Source organism: Heterodontus francisci, chromosome X (assembly GCF_036365525.1).
Source record: "Heterodontus francisci isolate sHetFra1 chromosome X, sHetFra1.hap1, whole genome shotgun sequence".
Taxonomy (NCBI): Eukaryota; Metazoa; Chordata; class Chondrichthyes; order Heterodontiformes; family Heterodontidae; genus Heterodontus; species Heterodontus francisci.
Window position 1 is genome coordinate 3230327 of NC_090421.1, and position 15668 is coordinate 3245994.

At 43.7% G+C, this 15668-nt stretch overlaps 1 protein-coding gene across 7 annotated transcripts in view; it reads left to right on the plus strand.

Annotated features, from left to right (window-relative positions):
* LOC137358615 (STE20/SPS1-related proline-alanine-rich protein kinase-like) overlaps nucleotides 1-15668 on the plus strand; it is a 103907-nt gene that overhangs the window by 52625 nt on the left and 35614 nt on the right. For all 7 annotated transcript variants that reach the window (XM_068024690.1, XM_068024687.1, XM_068024685.1 and 4 more), the window contains 9 exons: nucleotides 901-1042; nucleotides 1970-2025; nucleotides 3368-3477; nucleotides 6129-6230; nucleotides 8404-8537; nucleotides 9614-9662; nucleotides 12005-12070; nucleotides 12845-12913; nucleotides 14235-14357. In XM_068024690.1, the coding sequence (XP_067880791.1) occupies nucleotides 901-1042; nucleotides 1970-2025; nucleotides 3368-3477; nucleotides 6129-6230; nucleotides 8404-8537; nucleotides 9614-9662; nucleotides 12005-12070; nucleotides 12845-12913; nucleotides 14235-14357 (851 nt within the window). The remainder of the gene's footprint in view (nucleotides 1-900; nucleotides 1043-1969; nucleotides 2026-3367; nucleotides 3478-6128; nucleotides 6231-8403; nucleotides 8538-9613; nucleotides 9663-12004; nucleotides 12071-12844; nucleotides 12914-14234; nucleotides 14358-15668) is intronic.

Consider the following 15668-nt stretch of genomic DNA (forward strand, 5'->3'; position numbering starts at 1 on the left):
GGGGAGAGAGAGAGAGCGCGGGAGGGGTCGAGAGAGAGCGCGGGAGGTGGGGAGCGAGAGAGCGCACGGGAGGGGGGGGAGAGAGAGAGAGAGAGCGCGGGAGGGGGAGAGAGAGAGCGCGGGGGGGAGGGGGATCGAGAGAGAGAGCGGGAGGGGGGGGAGAGAGCGCAGGAGGAGGGGAGAGAGAGTGGGTGAGAGTGGGTGAGAGTGGGTGGGAGTGGGTGGGAGTGGGTGGGAGTGGGTGGGAGTGAGGGAGAGAGAGGGAAGGGGAGAGAGAGAGAGAGCTGAAGGGGGGGAGAGAGAGAGAGAGAGAGAGAGAGAGAGAGCGGGAGGGGGGGGAGAGAGCGCGGGAGGAGGGGAGAGGGAGAGAGAGAGGGGGAGTGGGAGAGGGAGAGAGAGAGGTGGGGAGAGGGAGGGGGGAGAGGGAGGGGGGAGAGTGAGAGAGAGAGCGGGAGGAGGGGAAGGAGCGGGAGAGAGAGGGAGAGAGAGGGGGAGGGAGGGGGAGGGAGGGGGAGGGGAAGAGAGGGAGGGAGGGGGAGGGGAAGAGAGAGAGGGAGGGAGGGAGGGGAAGAGAGAGAGAGAGGGAGGGAGGGGAAGAGAGAGAGAGAGGGAGGGAGGGGAAGAGAGAGAGAGAGGGAGGGAGGGGAAGAGAGAGAGAGAGAGGGAGGGAGGGAGGGGAAGAGAGAGAGAGAGAGAGAGGGAGGGGGAGAGAGCGAGAGAGAGGGAGGGAGGGGGAGAGAGCGAGAGAGAGGGAGGGAGGGGGAGAGAGCGAGAGAGAGCGAGAGAGAGGGAGGAAGGGGGAGAGAGCGAGAGAGAGGGAGGGAGGGGGAGAGAGAGGGAGAGAGAGAGACTTTTCCCTCTGGATGTGTGGTGACCTGACCTTTCCTGCTCCTGTTTCAGGCTCTATGTTGGATATAATTAGGAGGACCATCAGCAACAATGAACACAAGACAGGCGTACTGGATGAGCCCGTAATAGCAACAGTTTTAAAAGAGGTGTTGGAGGGCTTGGATTATCTACACAGGAATGGACAAATACACAGGTAAACTTTCAAATCTTTATCTCTAACCCGTATTGAATGGGGTTCAGGTGGCGCTGCCAATCCCGAGAGGTTTAGCTGAGTAACTTTTTAACAAAGAAGAAATATTGCATCTAGCCCTTTAATGGGGTGCTCCAGATGATCATCTTATCAAGGACTCATCTATTTCCTCATGCAGACAACTCTGGGCATTGTTCAGTAATGTGCATTTATATAGCGCCGTTCACGATCTCAGGATGTCTCAAGTTTTAATGTAAATGAGTTTTACAGCCATTTAATTACTTTTGAAGTGTAGTCACTATTGTAGTGTAGGCAACACAACAGCCAATTTGTGCACAGCAAGCTTCCCCAAACAGCAGTATAACAACCAGACAATCCATATTTGTGATGTTGGTTGAGGGATAAATATTGACCACAACACCCTGGAGAACTCCCCTGCCTTTCTTCAAAAAGTGCCATGGGATCTTTTATATCAACCTGAGAGAGCAAACGGGGCCTCTGTTTAACGGCTCTTCCGAAGGACAGCACCTCCAACAGTGCAGCACTCCCTCAGTACTTCACTGAGAATGAGAGCCTGGATTATGCACTCAAGTCTCTAGAGTGGGACTTGAACCCAGAACCTCCTGACAGAGGCGAGAGTGCTACCCACTGAGCCACGGCTGACACAGGTGCTTTATGGTTCAGCTCTTTCACTGTGCCCAGCTCGGGTTGTCTTGGGATAGAGTATGTTATAATTTGGCAAGGGTTCTGCTCATTGGTGAGTATGGCCTCCCATGCAAGGAGATCAATCAGCAGCATCAAACAATGGAGGGATGACCTGAAACTGCCTGGAAAGAAAGAGGAGGGACACGAGATGAGATCTGAATGTTCGACAATAATCCTTCCAATCTTTTAATGTTTGTATTGTTTGAATGTGTTTTCCAATTGCAGGGATGTTAAAGCAGGTAATATTCTACTTGGAGATGATGGATCTATACAAATTGCAGGTAGGTTTATATAACCAGTACTAATCTTATCATTGTGTAGTAATTCAAAATAATTCCCTGAATGTGCTTCTCCTGTGAGTTATATTAAATCAGCTGGTAGAGGATTATCAGAATGAATAACAAAATGGATTATGTTTAAAATAAGACTTTTAGCAGCAAAACATCTCCAGTTACAACCTGAGTAACAGTGACGCAGAACTGAAAGGTCTTAGTGGATTCACAACCTGCTTTCGGTGCTGTTGTTGTTGATTGCATGCTGACTGTACCCTTTCATGGGAATAAATAGAAAACACCTCATAAATCACAGAATCTTTAGAATTTAATCCCAGTAATAAACTAAATGGTTAAAACATTCAGTGCATCTACTTCAGGGGTGGTTTTGACTGTGCGATAGTCTGTGTAACAGCCCTGACAACCAATTTTATCTGCAGCACCTGTGGAAGAGTCTGTCACTCTAGAATTGGCCTTTATAGCCACTCCAGGCGCTGCTCCACAAACCACTGGCCACCTGCAGGCGCTTACCCATTGTCTCTCGAGATAAGGAGGCCAAAGAAGTCTGTTTTATGTCTCTCCCTATTTTTACTTCCATTGCAGTCAATGCGACGTAAAACGAGCCACTATTGCACAGGATCAATATTACCCCCCGTCACAGCTGGGCTAAGACCCACAGTCAAACCATAAGGTATGCTTGAGAAAGACCATTTGCCTCTGTTACCTCCACAAACCACGTCCAGTTTGTACCATCATGGGCTCTGAACGAGGCAATAAACCAAAAGTAACTCTCCAAGAAGAGCTCCCCTCATTGTTCTCGGAGGGTTGTAGGATTGGAGGAGGTTACAGAAATAGGAAGGGGGTGAAGCCATGGAGGGATTTGAACATGAGTATGAAAATTTTAAATTCAAGGCATTAGGGGACTGGGAGTCAATGTAGGTCAGCGAGCACATGGGTGATGGATGAATGGGACTTGGTGTGAGTTAGGATACAGGCAGCAGAATTTTGGATGAGCTTAGTTTGTGCTCCACAAGTTTATGGACCATCTCCCTGTGCCCTCGGATAATCAAATAAATCTCCGGAATGTTACTCCACTAAATCATCCTTTCATCACAATCAGATGGAGCAGATCTGGAATGTGAAGGGGGTAATGGGAGGCTCCCAATCTATGTGCAGTCTCCAGCTGCATCTCTTTGTGCCATGCAGCAGCTGAGGCTACGATGGCAGTGGAGTGACCTCTGGCAGATCTCCACTGATGTCCCACGTGGTGCTCCAGTGCCCTGTGGCAACAGTTACTGATGTAAAGAATTTCTTATACAGCAATGTAACACTTGACTTCTTCCACTATTAGATTTTGGCGTCAGTGCCTTTCTAGCTGCTGGTGGAGATATGACCAGAAATAAAGTGCGTAAAACCTTTGTTGGAACTCCATGCTGGATGGCTCCAGAAGTGATGGAACAGGTAATGCTAGGTTTCAAGTCAAACTTTTTTGTTAAAGCAGGGGCCTGGTTTTACATTGTCTTTACTGCCAGAAAATCTAAGCTTTTATTTTAACCTAACCTGCCCGTACCTGTTAAGGTTTACAGATACCCTAATCCCTATGGCTGGAAAGTAAAATCAGGTGGGGCATCTGACCCAAATCTGCTTTGCTTCCGTTGGGAGGATTAGGTTAAAATCGGGGCTCAAATTTCCTGAGACTGGTGGATGTCACGGAGTTGTTGTACTATCCTTTCACCTCCAATACTGATAGAATCAAAGTCTTGTCTCTTGCCAGCTGTAACAATCCTATATATGTGAAATAAGTTGGGGTAGTTTTTTTTTTATTTGGGGGATGTGGGCATTGCTGGCTAGGCCAGCATTTATTGCCTATGCCTAATTGCCCTTGAACTGAGTGGCTTGCTAGACCATTTCAGAGGGCAATTAAGGGCCAATCACATTGCTGTGGGTCTGGAGTCACATGTAGGTCAGACCAGGTAAGGATGACAGATTTCCTTCCCTAAAGGACATTCGTGAACCAATCAACAATGATTTCATGGTCACCATTGGACTCGCTTTTAATTGCAGATTTATTAATTGAATTCAAATTTCACCATCTGCTGTGATGGGATTCGAACCCATATCCCCAAAGCATTAGCCTGGGGCTCTGGATTACTAGTCTCGTGACATTACCACTACACCACCGCCTCCCCGTTGTCAACCTCGCTCAAAGAGGACACAAAGACATCACTCCAAGAAATGGATGTAACAGTGGCACTCTTCTGCATTTAGGGCATGTTGTGTTATTGGGGTAGAGTAGATGGAGCTTTATTCTGCATTTGGAGGTGATGTTATATATGACCTGAAAATGCTCGATGCTGACAGTAGACACCCAAAATAGGAAACATGCCCATTCTCCTTCATTGACATTTCGTGCCTTAGAAAGTACACATAAATAACCAGATTGTATTCTAGAAAGAGAGAAAGAACTTGTATTTATACAGCACCTTACAAGACCTCAAGATGTCCCAAAGCACCTTACAGTCACTTAAGTACTTTTTTTTTTGAAATGTAGTTACGATTGTAATGTAGGAAACGTAGCAGCAAATTTGCTCACAGAAAGCTCCCACAAACAGCATTGTGATAAATGATAAGATAATCAGTTTTAGTCATGTTGGTTGAGGGATAAATATTGGCCAGGACACCAGGAGAACTCCCTGCTCCTCTTCAAATCATGCTGTGGAAATTTTTATATGCACTTGAGAGAGCAGACAGGGTCTCGGTTTAACGTCTCATCAAAAAGACGGCACCTCTGACAGTGCAGCCCTGACTCAGTACTGCGTTGCAGTGTCAACCTGAATAATGTGATGAAGTCGCTGGAGTGGGGCTTGAACCCACAGCCGTCTAACTGAGTACAGTAGTGTCATGGTTATATTATTGAACTAATACTCCAGAGAACATGAGTTCAAATCCCACCGTGGCAGTTTGAGAATCCAGTCTTTAAAAAAAAAATCTGGAATTAAAAGAAAAAGCTGGTATCAGTAAAAGTGACCATGAAGCTATTGAATTGTCCATAAAGACCCAACTAGTTTACTAGTGTCCTTTAGGAAACCTGCCATGTGGCTGCAGTCCCACATTAATGTGGTTGGCTCTTAATTGCCCTCTAGGGATTAGCAATAAATTCTGGTCTGGCCACTGACACCCACATTTTGAGAATAAAAAAATAGTCAGGCGAGACTGAGCCTTGGTAGTATATAAGTGAATATAATATGCATACAAAATACTTCTGTTCAAAATTACTTGAATTTATCATGCTTGCTTTCTTATTATACATGTGCTTAGTCTTTACCATCCTGTCTGCTCCTTTTGCTGATCACATAACTGATATTCCTGCTGCCCCTCGACCATTACTGTGATTCTTGCAAAATTCACATGTCACAAAACATGTAATGGATCGAGTGCAAAGGATGGGATGGATCATTTAACAGGGCATAAGATGGATGTGTCCAAAGCATGGGAAGGATTATTACAAAACAGGGAATGGATCCATCATAAAGCATGGAATGGATATTTGAATTGCACCCATAGTTTGCTGCACTTGTATGATTGGAAGCTGTCAGTACTGAATGTGGTAAAAGGCAGAAGTGTTGGGTTATATTTTATTCTTGGACAAAGATATTTAATCTCCAAAGAACAAGTGACAAGACAGAAATGGTGCAGATATTGTCCATTTCTTTCCAGTGAAGCATTGGGTGGGACAAAATCTGCATTGAAATATATGTGAAACAAGACCCTATTCTTGCTCTTAAAATCAGTCTTAACTGTTAGAGAAAAGATTGCTCACAAATGGGTTTTACTATAATTGCTTCTAATGAACTGTCATTCACCTGATCCGTGAACTCTCTTTCTCTCCCACAGATGCTGACTGAGCTGCTGATTGTTTCTGGCAATTTCTGTTTTTGTTTCAGATTTCCAGCATCTGCAGTATTTTGCTTCAATTGATCTCTGCAGATACTCCTGCAGTAGCTCAGAAGCCACTTGATACCAGCAGATGTCACAATACTTTTGCAAGCGTCTTGTTTGATTCATGCTCGCAGCAGTTACAGACTGATTCCTGGCTTTCCATTTAATTCCAGGTACGAGGTTATGACTTCAAAGCGGATATCTGGAGTTTCGGAATAACAGCAATTGAACTGGCAACCGGAACGGCACCGTATCACAAGTACCCACCGATGAAGGTGGGAGTAAACGTGTAACAGTTTGCAAAATGATGGGTATAAATTACTTGGAGGGAATCAGAGATATCTGGGAGTGAGTTACATACAGAATCAGGGATATCCGAGAGTGGTTTATATACAGAATCAGGGATATCCGAGAGTGGTTTATATACAGAATCAGGGATATCCGAGAGTGGTTTATATACAGAATCAGGGATATCCGAGAGTGGTTTATATACAGAATCTGGGATATTTGGGAGTGAGTTATATATACAGAATCAGAGCGATCTGGGTGTGGGTTATATACAGAATCAGAGATATCTGGGAGTGGGTTATATACAGAATCAGAGATATCTGGGAGTGGGTTATATACAGAATCAGAGATATCTGGGAGTGGGTTATATACAGAATCAGAGATATCTGGGAGTGGGTTATATATAGAATCAGAGATATCTGGGAGTGGGTTATATACAGAATCAGAGATATCTGGGAGTGGGTTATATACAGAATCAGAGATATCTGGGAGTGGGTTATATACAGAATCAGAGATATCTGGGAGTGGGTTATATACAGAATCAGAGATATCTGGGAGTGGGTTATATACAGAATCAAGGATATCTGGGTGTGGGTTATATACAGAATCAAGGATATCTGGGAGTGAGTTATATATACAGAATCAGAGATATCTGGGAGTGGGTTATATACAGAATCAGAGATATCTGGGAGTGGGTTATATACAGAATCAGAGATATCTGGGAGTGGGTTATATACAGAATCAGAGATATCTGGGAGTGGGTTATATACAGAATCAGAGATATCTGGGTGTGGGTTATATACAGAATCAGAGATATCTGGGAGTGGGTTATATACAGAATCAGAGATATCTGGGAGTGGGTTATATACAGAATCAGAGATATCTGGGAGTGGGTTATATACAGAATCAGAGATATCTGGGAGTGGGTTATATACAGAATCAGAGATATCTGGGAGTGGGTTATATGCAGAATCAAGGATATCTGGGTGTGGGTTATATACAGAATCAGAGATATCTGGGAGTGGGTTATATACAGAATCAGAGATATCTGGGAGTGGGTTATATACAGAATCAGAGATATCTGGGAGTGGGTTATATACAGAATCAAGGATATCTGGGTGTGGGTTATATACAGAATCAAGGATATCTGGGTGTGGGTTATATACAGAATCAGAGATATCTGGGAGTGGGTTATATACAGAATCAGAGATATCTGGGTGTGGGTTATATACAGAATCAGAGATATCTGGGTGTGGGTTATATACAGAATCAGAGATATCTGGGTGTGGGTTATATACAGAATCAAGGATATCTGGGTGTGGGTTATATACAGAATCAAGGATATCTGGGTGTGGGTTATATACAGAATCAAGGATATCTGGGTGTGGGTTATATACAGAATCAAGGATATCTGGGTGTGGGTTATATACAGAATCGGAGATATCCGGGTGTGGGTTATATACAGAATCAAGGATATCTGGGAGTGGGTTAATATACAGAATCGAGATACCTGGGTGTGGGTTATATACAGAATCAAGGATATCTGGGAGTGGGTTATATACAGAATCCGAGATATCTGGGAGTGGGTTATATTCAGAATCAGAGATATCTGGGTGTGGGTTATCTACAGAATCAGAGATATCTGGGAGTGGGTTATATACAGAATCAAGGATATCTGGGAGTGGGTTATATACAGAATCAGAGATATCTGGGAGTGGGTTATATACAGAATCAGAGATGAGTTACATTGTGGGTTTACAGATACCCTTTCCAGCCCCTTTAATTGATTGTTCTCCGGCATTGGTTATTTTAACTAAAGTGTGTTAGTCGCCTGTTTAAGTCTACAAATAACAAGTTGTGTTTTCAATTAGTCACTTATCTTTTCTGTGTTTAAGATTAATTCTAATTGATTAGAATTTATTTTATGTTGAATTTGATTCAACGTAACGCAAGTTGGGAGCTGATTTGCAGTGTGATTTGATCTGAACGGTGTTTATTTTATGCAGTCAAATTGGAGCTGATTTTTATTTAACACTGGATTAAAGAAAACAAAGTTTCAGGAAATGATAATCAAGTAAAATGACAATATAGACACCAGTTACAGTATGAGGACAGTCCCGCTGGACATTATGACCCACATCTCCTTTAATTTGTCACTAGGTTTTAATGGTGACGCTGCAGAATGACCCTCCTACTCTCGAGACAGGGGTTGAGGACAAGGAGATGGTCAAGAAGTATGGCAAGTCCTTTCGTAAACTGATAGCCCTGTGCCTGCAGAAAGACCCTGCAAAGAGGTGTGTGCGCTAAGGTTCAGAGTCAGCAAGCAATAGGGCAGTAGCTCAGGTAGGACATACAGCATTGAGCTCTGGTCATATGACAAGTCTAAGTCCTGGCTCTGACTGATCTGGGCACTCACCTGGTTCTATTGGGTGAGTTTGATGCTCAGGTCAACAGTTAGGCTATCCCATGTCAGCATCGACTCCGAGGTGAAGGCTGAATTCTAAGTCCAGGCAGACATACAGTTACTGTTGATCAATCGTGGTGGCATTAGTACTGGTAGAATGATGGCTGATTGCATTGGCATTGCCAAGAATAGAATGAGTGCATACTCTTACCCTTCCCTTTGAATGTGTTCTAGTTACAGCTGGGAGTCGAGAGGAGGCTCTACTCCTGAGGACTGGTAAAATCTGCATGCGAGTTACCTTGGGAAGACATGGAAAGGTGGGAGCTGTGGGCACAAGCCTGCAGCAACCATCTTATGGCATAGCAGGCTGACGCACCAAGTGAAGTGCCAATTAAGTATGACTTTTCAGAATACAAAATGGAAAAGCACCAGTCACTAACTTTGTGGCTAGAGACCACTCACTACTTGGACAGAGAACATATAATCTACCCAGCAACACTGACATATTTAGTTGCAGTAAAAGCCTATGTTAGAGTTGATGCTGCTGAACACTTTTTTTATTAGAGCATTCACCAAGTGGAATTTGACTGCCAGTGTTTCAATGTAAACTGGCTGCTCACACATTGCATATTTTGTGACTGCAGAGTGGCAGAGACCTGGCAGCCTGCTGCGAGCCTACTTCCTCCATCAGGAAATGCCATGGCAAACAAAGGCCTAAAGGAGGTGGTAAAGAAAAAGCCAGTTGTCATCGTGCCAGCCACATTTGGTGGAGTCTGTGAAAAGTATATTTTTCTTCAGAAGTGTGATACTAATCTCTGAATATTGCCTGTTCTTGCCCCAGTACTTAGAGCAGTCTGAGAGATATCTCATACATGGCAGATGATACCACATTCTGCTCTGACTAGGCTGAGCTGGTTTCAAGTTGCTGCACGAGTCCCAACTCACTCTGTAAACTCTATTTTTCAGGCCCACGGCAGCAGAGCTTCTGAAGCACAAATTCTTCCAGAAATCAAAGGTAGGCGAGACAGGCAAAAAGAAACCTACAAGTGCCATGGAACTCACCGAGAGTCTATTTTACACAGTGAAGTCTGTGTTAGCAACTTGGCTGTGCAACTGAATTCCAGTTTCCTGTTTTCATGCACTTCTCTGCAGAACAGTCTTCACTCATGGTTTCTTCAGAAGGATGCACTAAATGTGTTCAAGTTTAAATCCCTACCCAAGTGGGCATTAAAACTCAGATCACCCTTCTGAGCTGATTTTCCAGTAGAACTATGGCAGCAGTAGGGAATCTAAAGAGGAAAAATGACAGAAGATAGTGCAATTCATTGTTGTTCTAGGAGTTGAAGCCCAAAGATCAGCCATGATCGTATTGAATGGCGGAGCAGGTTTGACAGGCCATATGGTCTACTCCCGCTCTTATTTCTTGTGTCCTCTGCTACTTCTGTTTTGAGACTGAGGAGGCACCTAGATGAGTTCAACTAACTCAGCACAGAGATTCAAACATGGGATCTTATCTGAGCAGCTCAGTGCCAAACCACGTGCTATCTTTACCCACTTGGCCATCAGAAGAGCTCCCTCTGCTTTTCTTAAACAAGCACATGGACAAAGAGACTTTTAAAATTACCCGATCCAAATGTCTATGGCTGGCAAATAATCTTGGTCTGTTGAAACTCTTTCCTGTTCCCATTATTTCTGGACAAATTTTCCCACAGCTTCACTTGCCCAAGCACACTGGAGGTAATTTTAACTTGGTATAAAAAGGGGGGATATAAGATTAACTGCTTGTTATATACCATTTGTGGTTTTTCTTTCAAGGAGATATATATATTTTTAACCTGCGGCCAATCCAATATTGTCCTGTTTTATACTAACACCAATAATTAAAATGACCCCCAATATGTTTTGTTTGAGTGAGTGTACAGTGTTCAAATTGATATTAGAACAGAAAGCACTATGAAGCTGATTTTTGTGCCAGCCCAAATGGCCTCCTTCTGTGCTGTACTATCCTATGAATAACTTCTTGATTTTGGCCGCACTGACAGGGCGGCTCTCACCAATTCTCCTTCCTCCCTGTGGGGAACTAATCAGCATCCACTTGGTACACCCCCATGGCCGAGATCAGGAAGTCACTATGCAGAGAATTGTGAGTGTCTCCCTCTTCATTTCTTTCTGGGCTTCCCCCCACAACCCCCACTGATGTTTCTATCTTCCAGCATTGTTTCCCAATGAAGAGGGTAGGAAAGGCAGCCTATTCTGAGGCTCTGCCAGTGCCACTATGTAACTGACTTTGTAGAGAAGTACAGGAGCACTGGTCAGTAAGTTTCTGCGATGGGTCTTGATTTCAATATTTTGAAGGCGTAGGGAGGAGAAAGAGCATGGAGCACAATACTTGGAGCTTAGAAGAAAGAGAGGAATGTTGAGAAGGGCACTGATCATATTATCATTGATAAATTAAGAAAAGGCAAGACAGATTGTGATAGAGAAAGCGATTGGATAATAAAGGTAGGAGAGAGATGGTCAGTCAGACAGCAGGCTGTTGTATCCTGTCCAGGAGACTGAGAGAGACTTTGGAAGAACCTCCCCAGCTTAGTAAGAGAAGAATGTTCTTTTTTTCCCCACTGGTAGCCACCTGGCTTAGCTGAAAGAAAAACATTAAATGGTGGGAATGCACAGCAAGTCAGTCAGTAGGTGGAGAGAGAAAAGTGAAGTTGTTTCGCTGCACCTTCTGTTCTAGAGCCTTCAACTATCCCTGCCCCACACTCTGAAATGATCTCCCTAAAACCATGTGGCTTGCTACATTTCTCCCCTGCTTCAGAAGGCTTCTTAAAACCTACCTCTTTGATCACCTATTTGGTCATAACCCTTACCCCTTCTCCCACCACTTAGTGTCCGCTTATTTTTGCGACTTTGAAACATTTTATCATGTTAAGGTTGCTATGTGAATGCAAGTTGTTGTTTCAGGTACCCCAAGTGGTGACCTCATTTAGTCCTGTTCACCAATAGCTTGTCAATGGCGAACATGACTTTCAGTAAATCTGTGGGCTTATTGAAGTTGGAGTGAACATTCACTTCAAAAAGATTACTTACAAGTTAAAATGAAACAGGTAGCTCACCAGCTTTTAACATTTGAAGTGCCCTTGCCTGATATTCTGATAGTTGGGGACTATTGAGCTATGATTAATTTCACTGCAGTTCACTGGAGAGAAATTAGGGTTTAATCAAGTGATGATTTGCACTTCAGTTCCTAGATGCAAACATGAGTTTCCAGCAGTCATTGAGCCCAGTGTTTTAACCAATGGGACCAATCTTCCAGAGTAGGACCTACTGTTTCATGTGGAACTTGTTCTCTTGTTTCAGAATAAAGAATATCTGATGGAGAAGTTGTTGGGCCAATCGTTAAGTGGGGGGCAAAAGGACACAAAGGTAAAGACTACTCCCTGGAATTATTTACAGATAAAGTTTCAGGACAAAAGATTTGAATTGCAATGTCTCTGGTTTCTGAAGATTTTTGTGTTCAGTTTTGACTAACTTGGTTCAATGGAGCAAAGCAATGAGGCAGTGATAGTGCAGTGTGTTTACAACACAATGAGCAGATGAGTAAACAAAATGCTAATGAGGTGACATAAACTTAGAAGGCAGATGCTTGCAAAGGTTGGGAGGGTCATAGAACCAGAATGAACTGCTTGGTTTGGAACAGATGAATAAAGAACTACTTGATTCTTTACAAAGAGTGAAGTGTTTTGTTACAGTGAGTACAATGCAGACAGACCAAATTGCAGCAGTTCACTGGAGAGATATTGGGGTCTAATTGAGTAACGATTTGCACTTCAAGCCTCACTGTGTTACTAGTCACCCATCAAACAGAAGAATCCCGCACAGTCAGTCAGTGTGATAGATAAACTGCTTGCATGCTGTTGTCCTTATCTTCCAGTCTCTGCTAGATCTTATTTAGATGGAATGTTCCACTCCCGCTTTTGAAGTAAACAGAGCAATGTTTTGAGATTTTAACCAATACTAAAATTCCCCAAAGATTGGGCCAAGGAACAAGCACTCTTGACGTAGATCAAAGAAGAGAGATACACTGGGCCACTCACAAATGTGCACTGTGGGCTGCTCCGAGACGCAGAGGGACGCATTGATCCATGGTTTTTCATTTCTATACATTGGCGCAAATAGAATTCTTCTATCTTCTTGCAGGCTGACAACACAGTCCAAGCTACTGGCATGGTGCCAAAGTCTGTGAGCGAGCCAGAGTCTAACAAAAAGGTCTGTATTTTCTAAAAGCATTAGAGAACATTACCCAGCAGAGGCGGCGCAAATTTTAAGCACAAGACAGTACTATTTACTTCACCAGATAGCACTCTTGCCTCTGAGCCGAAAGGTTGTGGGTTCAGGACTCAAGCACATATCCTAAGCTGACACTGCAGTGAGTAGTGAGGGAGCGCTGCCCTGTCCGAGGAGCCATCATTCAGATATGATGTTAAACTGATTTCTGACCAGCCGTGCGGGTGGACATAAAGAAAATCCCATGGAGCTATTCAAAGAAGAGTGGGGGAATTTTCCTGGCCAACATTTATCCCTTGATCACCACCACCAAAACAGGTTAAACTTGTCATTCATCTCACTGCTGTTTGTGGATCTTGCTGTGTGCAAATTTCTGGCTGAAATTGCCTACATAACAATAGTGACTGCACTTCAAAAGGAATTTGTGTTTTTCAATGACGTGTAAAGGCACTATAGAAATGCATGTCTTTCAATATTGTTGGATACACTGCTTGTTTGCCAGTGTTATTATACTTTAATATTTACAGTGCTCAGTTGACAGCATTCTTGTCTCTGAGTCAGAAGGTTTAAGTCCTACTCCAGAACTTGAGCACAAAAATCTAGGCTGACTCTCCAGTGCAGTACTGAGGGAGTGTTGCACTGTCGGAGGTGCTGTCTTTCGGATGAGACGTTAATGCAGACGGGCCCTTGGCTTATCAGGTGGACGTAAAAGATCCCATAGTACTATTTTGAAGAGGAGCAAGGGAGTTCTCCCTGATGTACTGGCCACTATTTATCGCTCAATCAAAATTACAAAATAGATTATCTGGTCATTATCACCTCACTGTGGGAGCTTGCTGTGCGCAAATTGGTTGCTGCGTTTCCTACATTACAACAGTGACTACACTTCAAAAGTACTTCACTGGCGGTAAAGTACTTTGGGATGTCTGGTGGTTGTGAAGGGCACTATATAAATGCAAGTCTTCCATTTGTTTAATCAATTAGAAATAAACTTACCTACCCAGCCAAATTTCTTTTCTCAAAGACAGTTCCATTCTAAGTGTTCCACCCTCATCAGAATAGCATTATCTCCAAGTAAACCAACTGGTTAACCCAATCACAATGGAGGTAAAGATAGCAAGTTGCCCAATCGCAAAACATTAACTAGTTAATTACAGCGGGACAGCAGATGTACAGATGAAGGGTGGAAATCCTGGCAAGAAGATATTGGAGAGGAGGAAATTGGCAAAAAAAAACCATGACTTACCAGAAAAATCAAAAATGTTGCCAATTGACCTTTAACCTGTATTGTGACTGACTGTAGGTAAGACGAGTCCAGGGATCAAGTGGCCATTTGTACAAAACAGAGGATGGAGGCTGGGAATGGAGTGACGATGAATCAGGTGATGCATATGATGAACGGAAACCTACGGCCTTTCAGAAAACTGTGAGTGCTTTTTATTCTTTTTTTGTGCATTCTTGTACCTAGCAATAGACAGTCTCCCTTTTTAAATGAAACAAAATCAGACAAAGTTTTTCCTGATGGTTCAGTAATTTTATCCAGTCATACTGAGCTACACGGTCAAAGTTCTGATCCCTGGTCTGTCCTGAGTTCAGCCTCACGGTAGTAGGGATACTGTAATTAGTTGGGACTCCTGATCACTATCCATTGACCCCTTTCAGAAGTACACATGTGCAGATGTCAGGTTAAGGAGTAGGTTCGACATGTCCCCCCACCACCTCCCCCACCAGCAAGGTCAAATAGCTGACACTGTTTATGTTCATTCATCCTTCCAGTGAGGGAGAGTGCAGAAAATCAATGCCTTCAGCGGAGAAGGGATAAAAAATCAGTTAATTGAGTTTTGGGTTCTGAAGTGACTATATAAATCTGTACCATCTGGTCAGATTGCGAGACAGTTACTCACTTTCTGCCTAGTTTTCTCTTTAAGACTTGTCCAATGATTCCTCAGTTTCTTTCCCTTTTCTCCCAAAGCTGGTTGATTATGTGTACTGTGGTGACAGGCATATCCTAGTATCTCACCATGTGGCAATTTTTGTGTGATCCTGGATAGTGAGCACAGGCAGACTATGGGCTACCATTAGAAGCAGGGCAACTGAGCCAGAACCTGACTTCAAGTGATACCCACATAAGCACACTTTCCAGGAAAGAGAGTTCAGTCTGGGGCCATTGAAGCCAATTGTGGCACCCCTAAGGAACAGAATCTGTGGCACAGGAGGAGGCCATTAGGCCCATCATGTCTGTGCCGACTCTTTGAAAGAGCTATCTAATTAGTCCCATATCTCTGCGCTTCCCCATAGCCCAGCACATTCTTTTGTTCTTCTCAAAATTCCCTTTCGAAAGTTACTATTGAATCTGTGGTGTTACATTTTCCGCATACTACACTTCCAGAATGTTGCACAGAGGTTACAAAACTTGCTGATTTCAGCAAAGGAAACATCACTACACCCTCATTAGAAAGGCTTCCATTCAGCACCCCCAGTACCTCAGAGGTTAAGTCACCTTCTGCAGACCAGACAGGTCCCAGGTCTGTGCTGAATCAACAGATCACAGCTGGGCTACAACAACTGATCTCAACGCTTCTGTTAGGGAAGGGAAGATCAGTCAGGGCACTCCTGTGACCATTGCTGGAAGCATAGATGTTAGGTGAGAACAGGATTGGGGCTCAACTGTGATGGTCTTCACTGCCAGCTAGCCTGCCAACACAGATCTTCAAGATTCATGCATGAACAGTGGGCA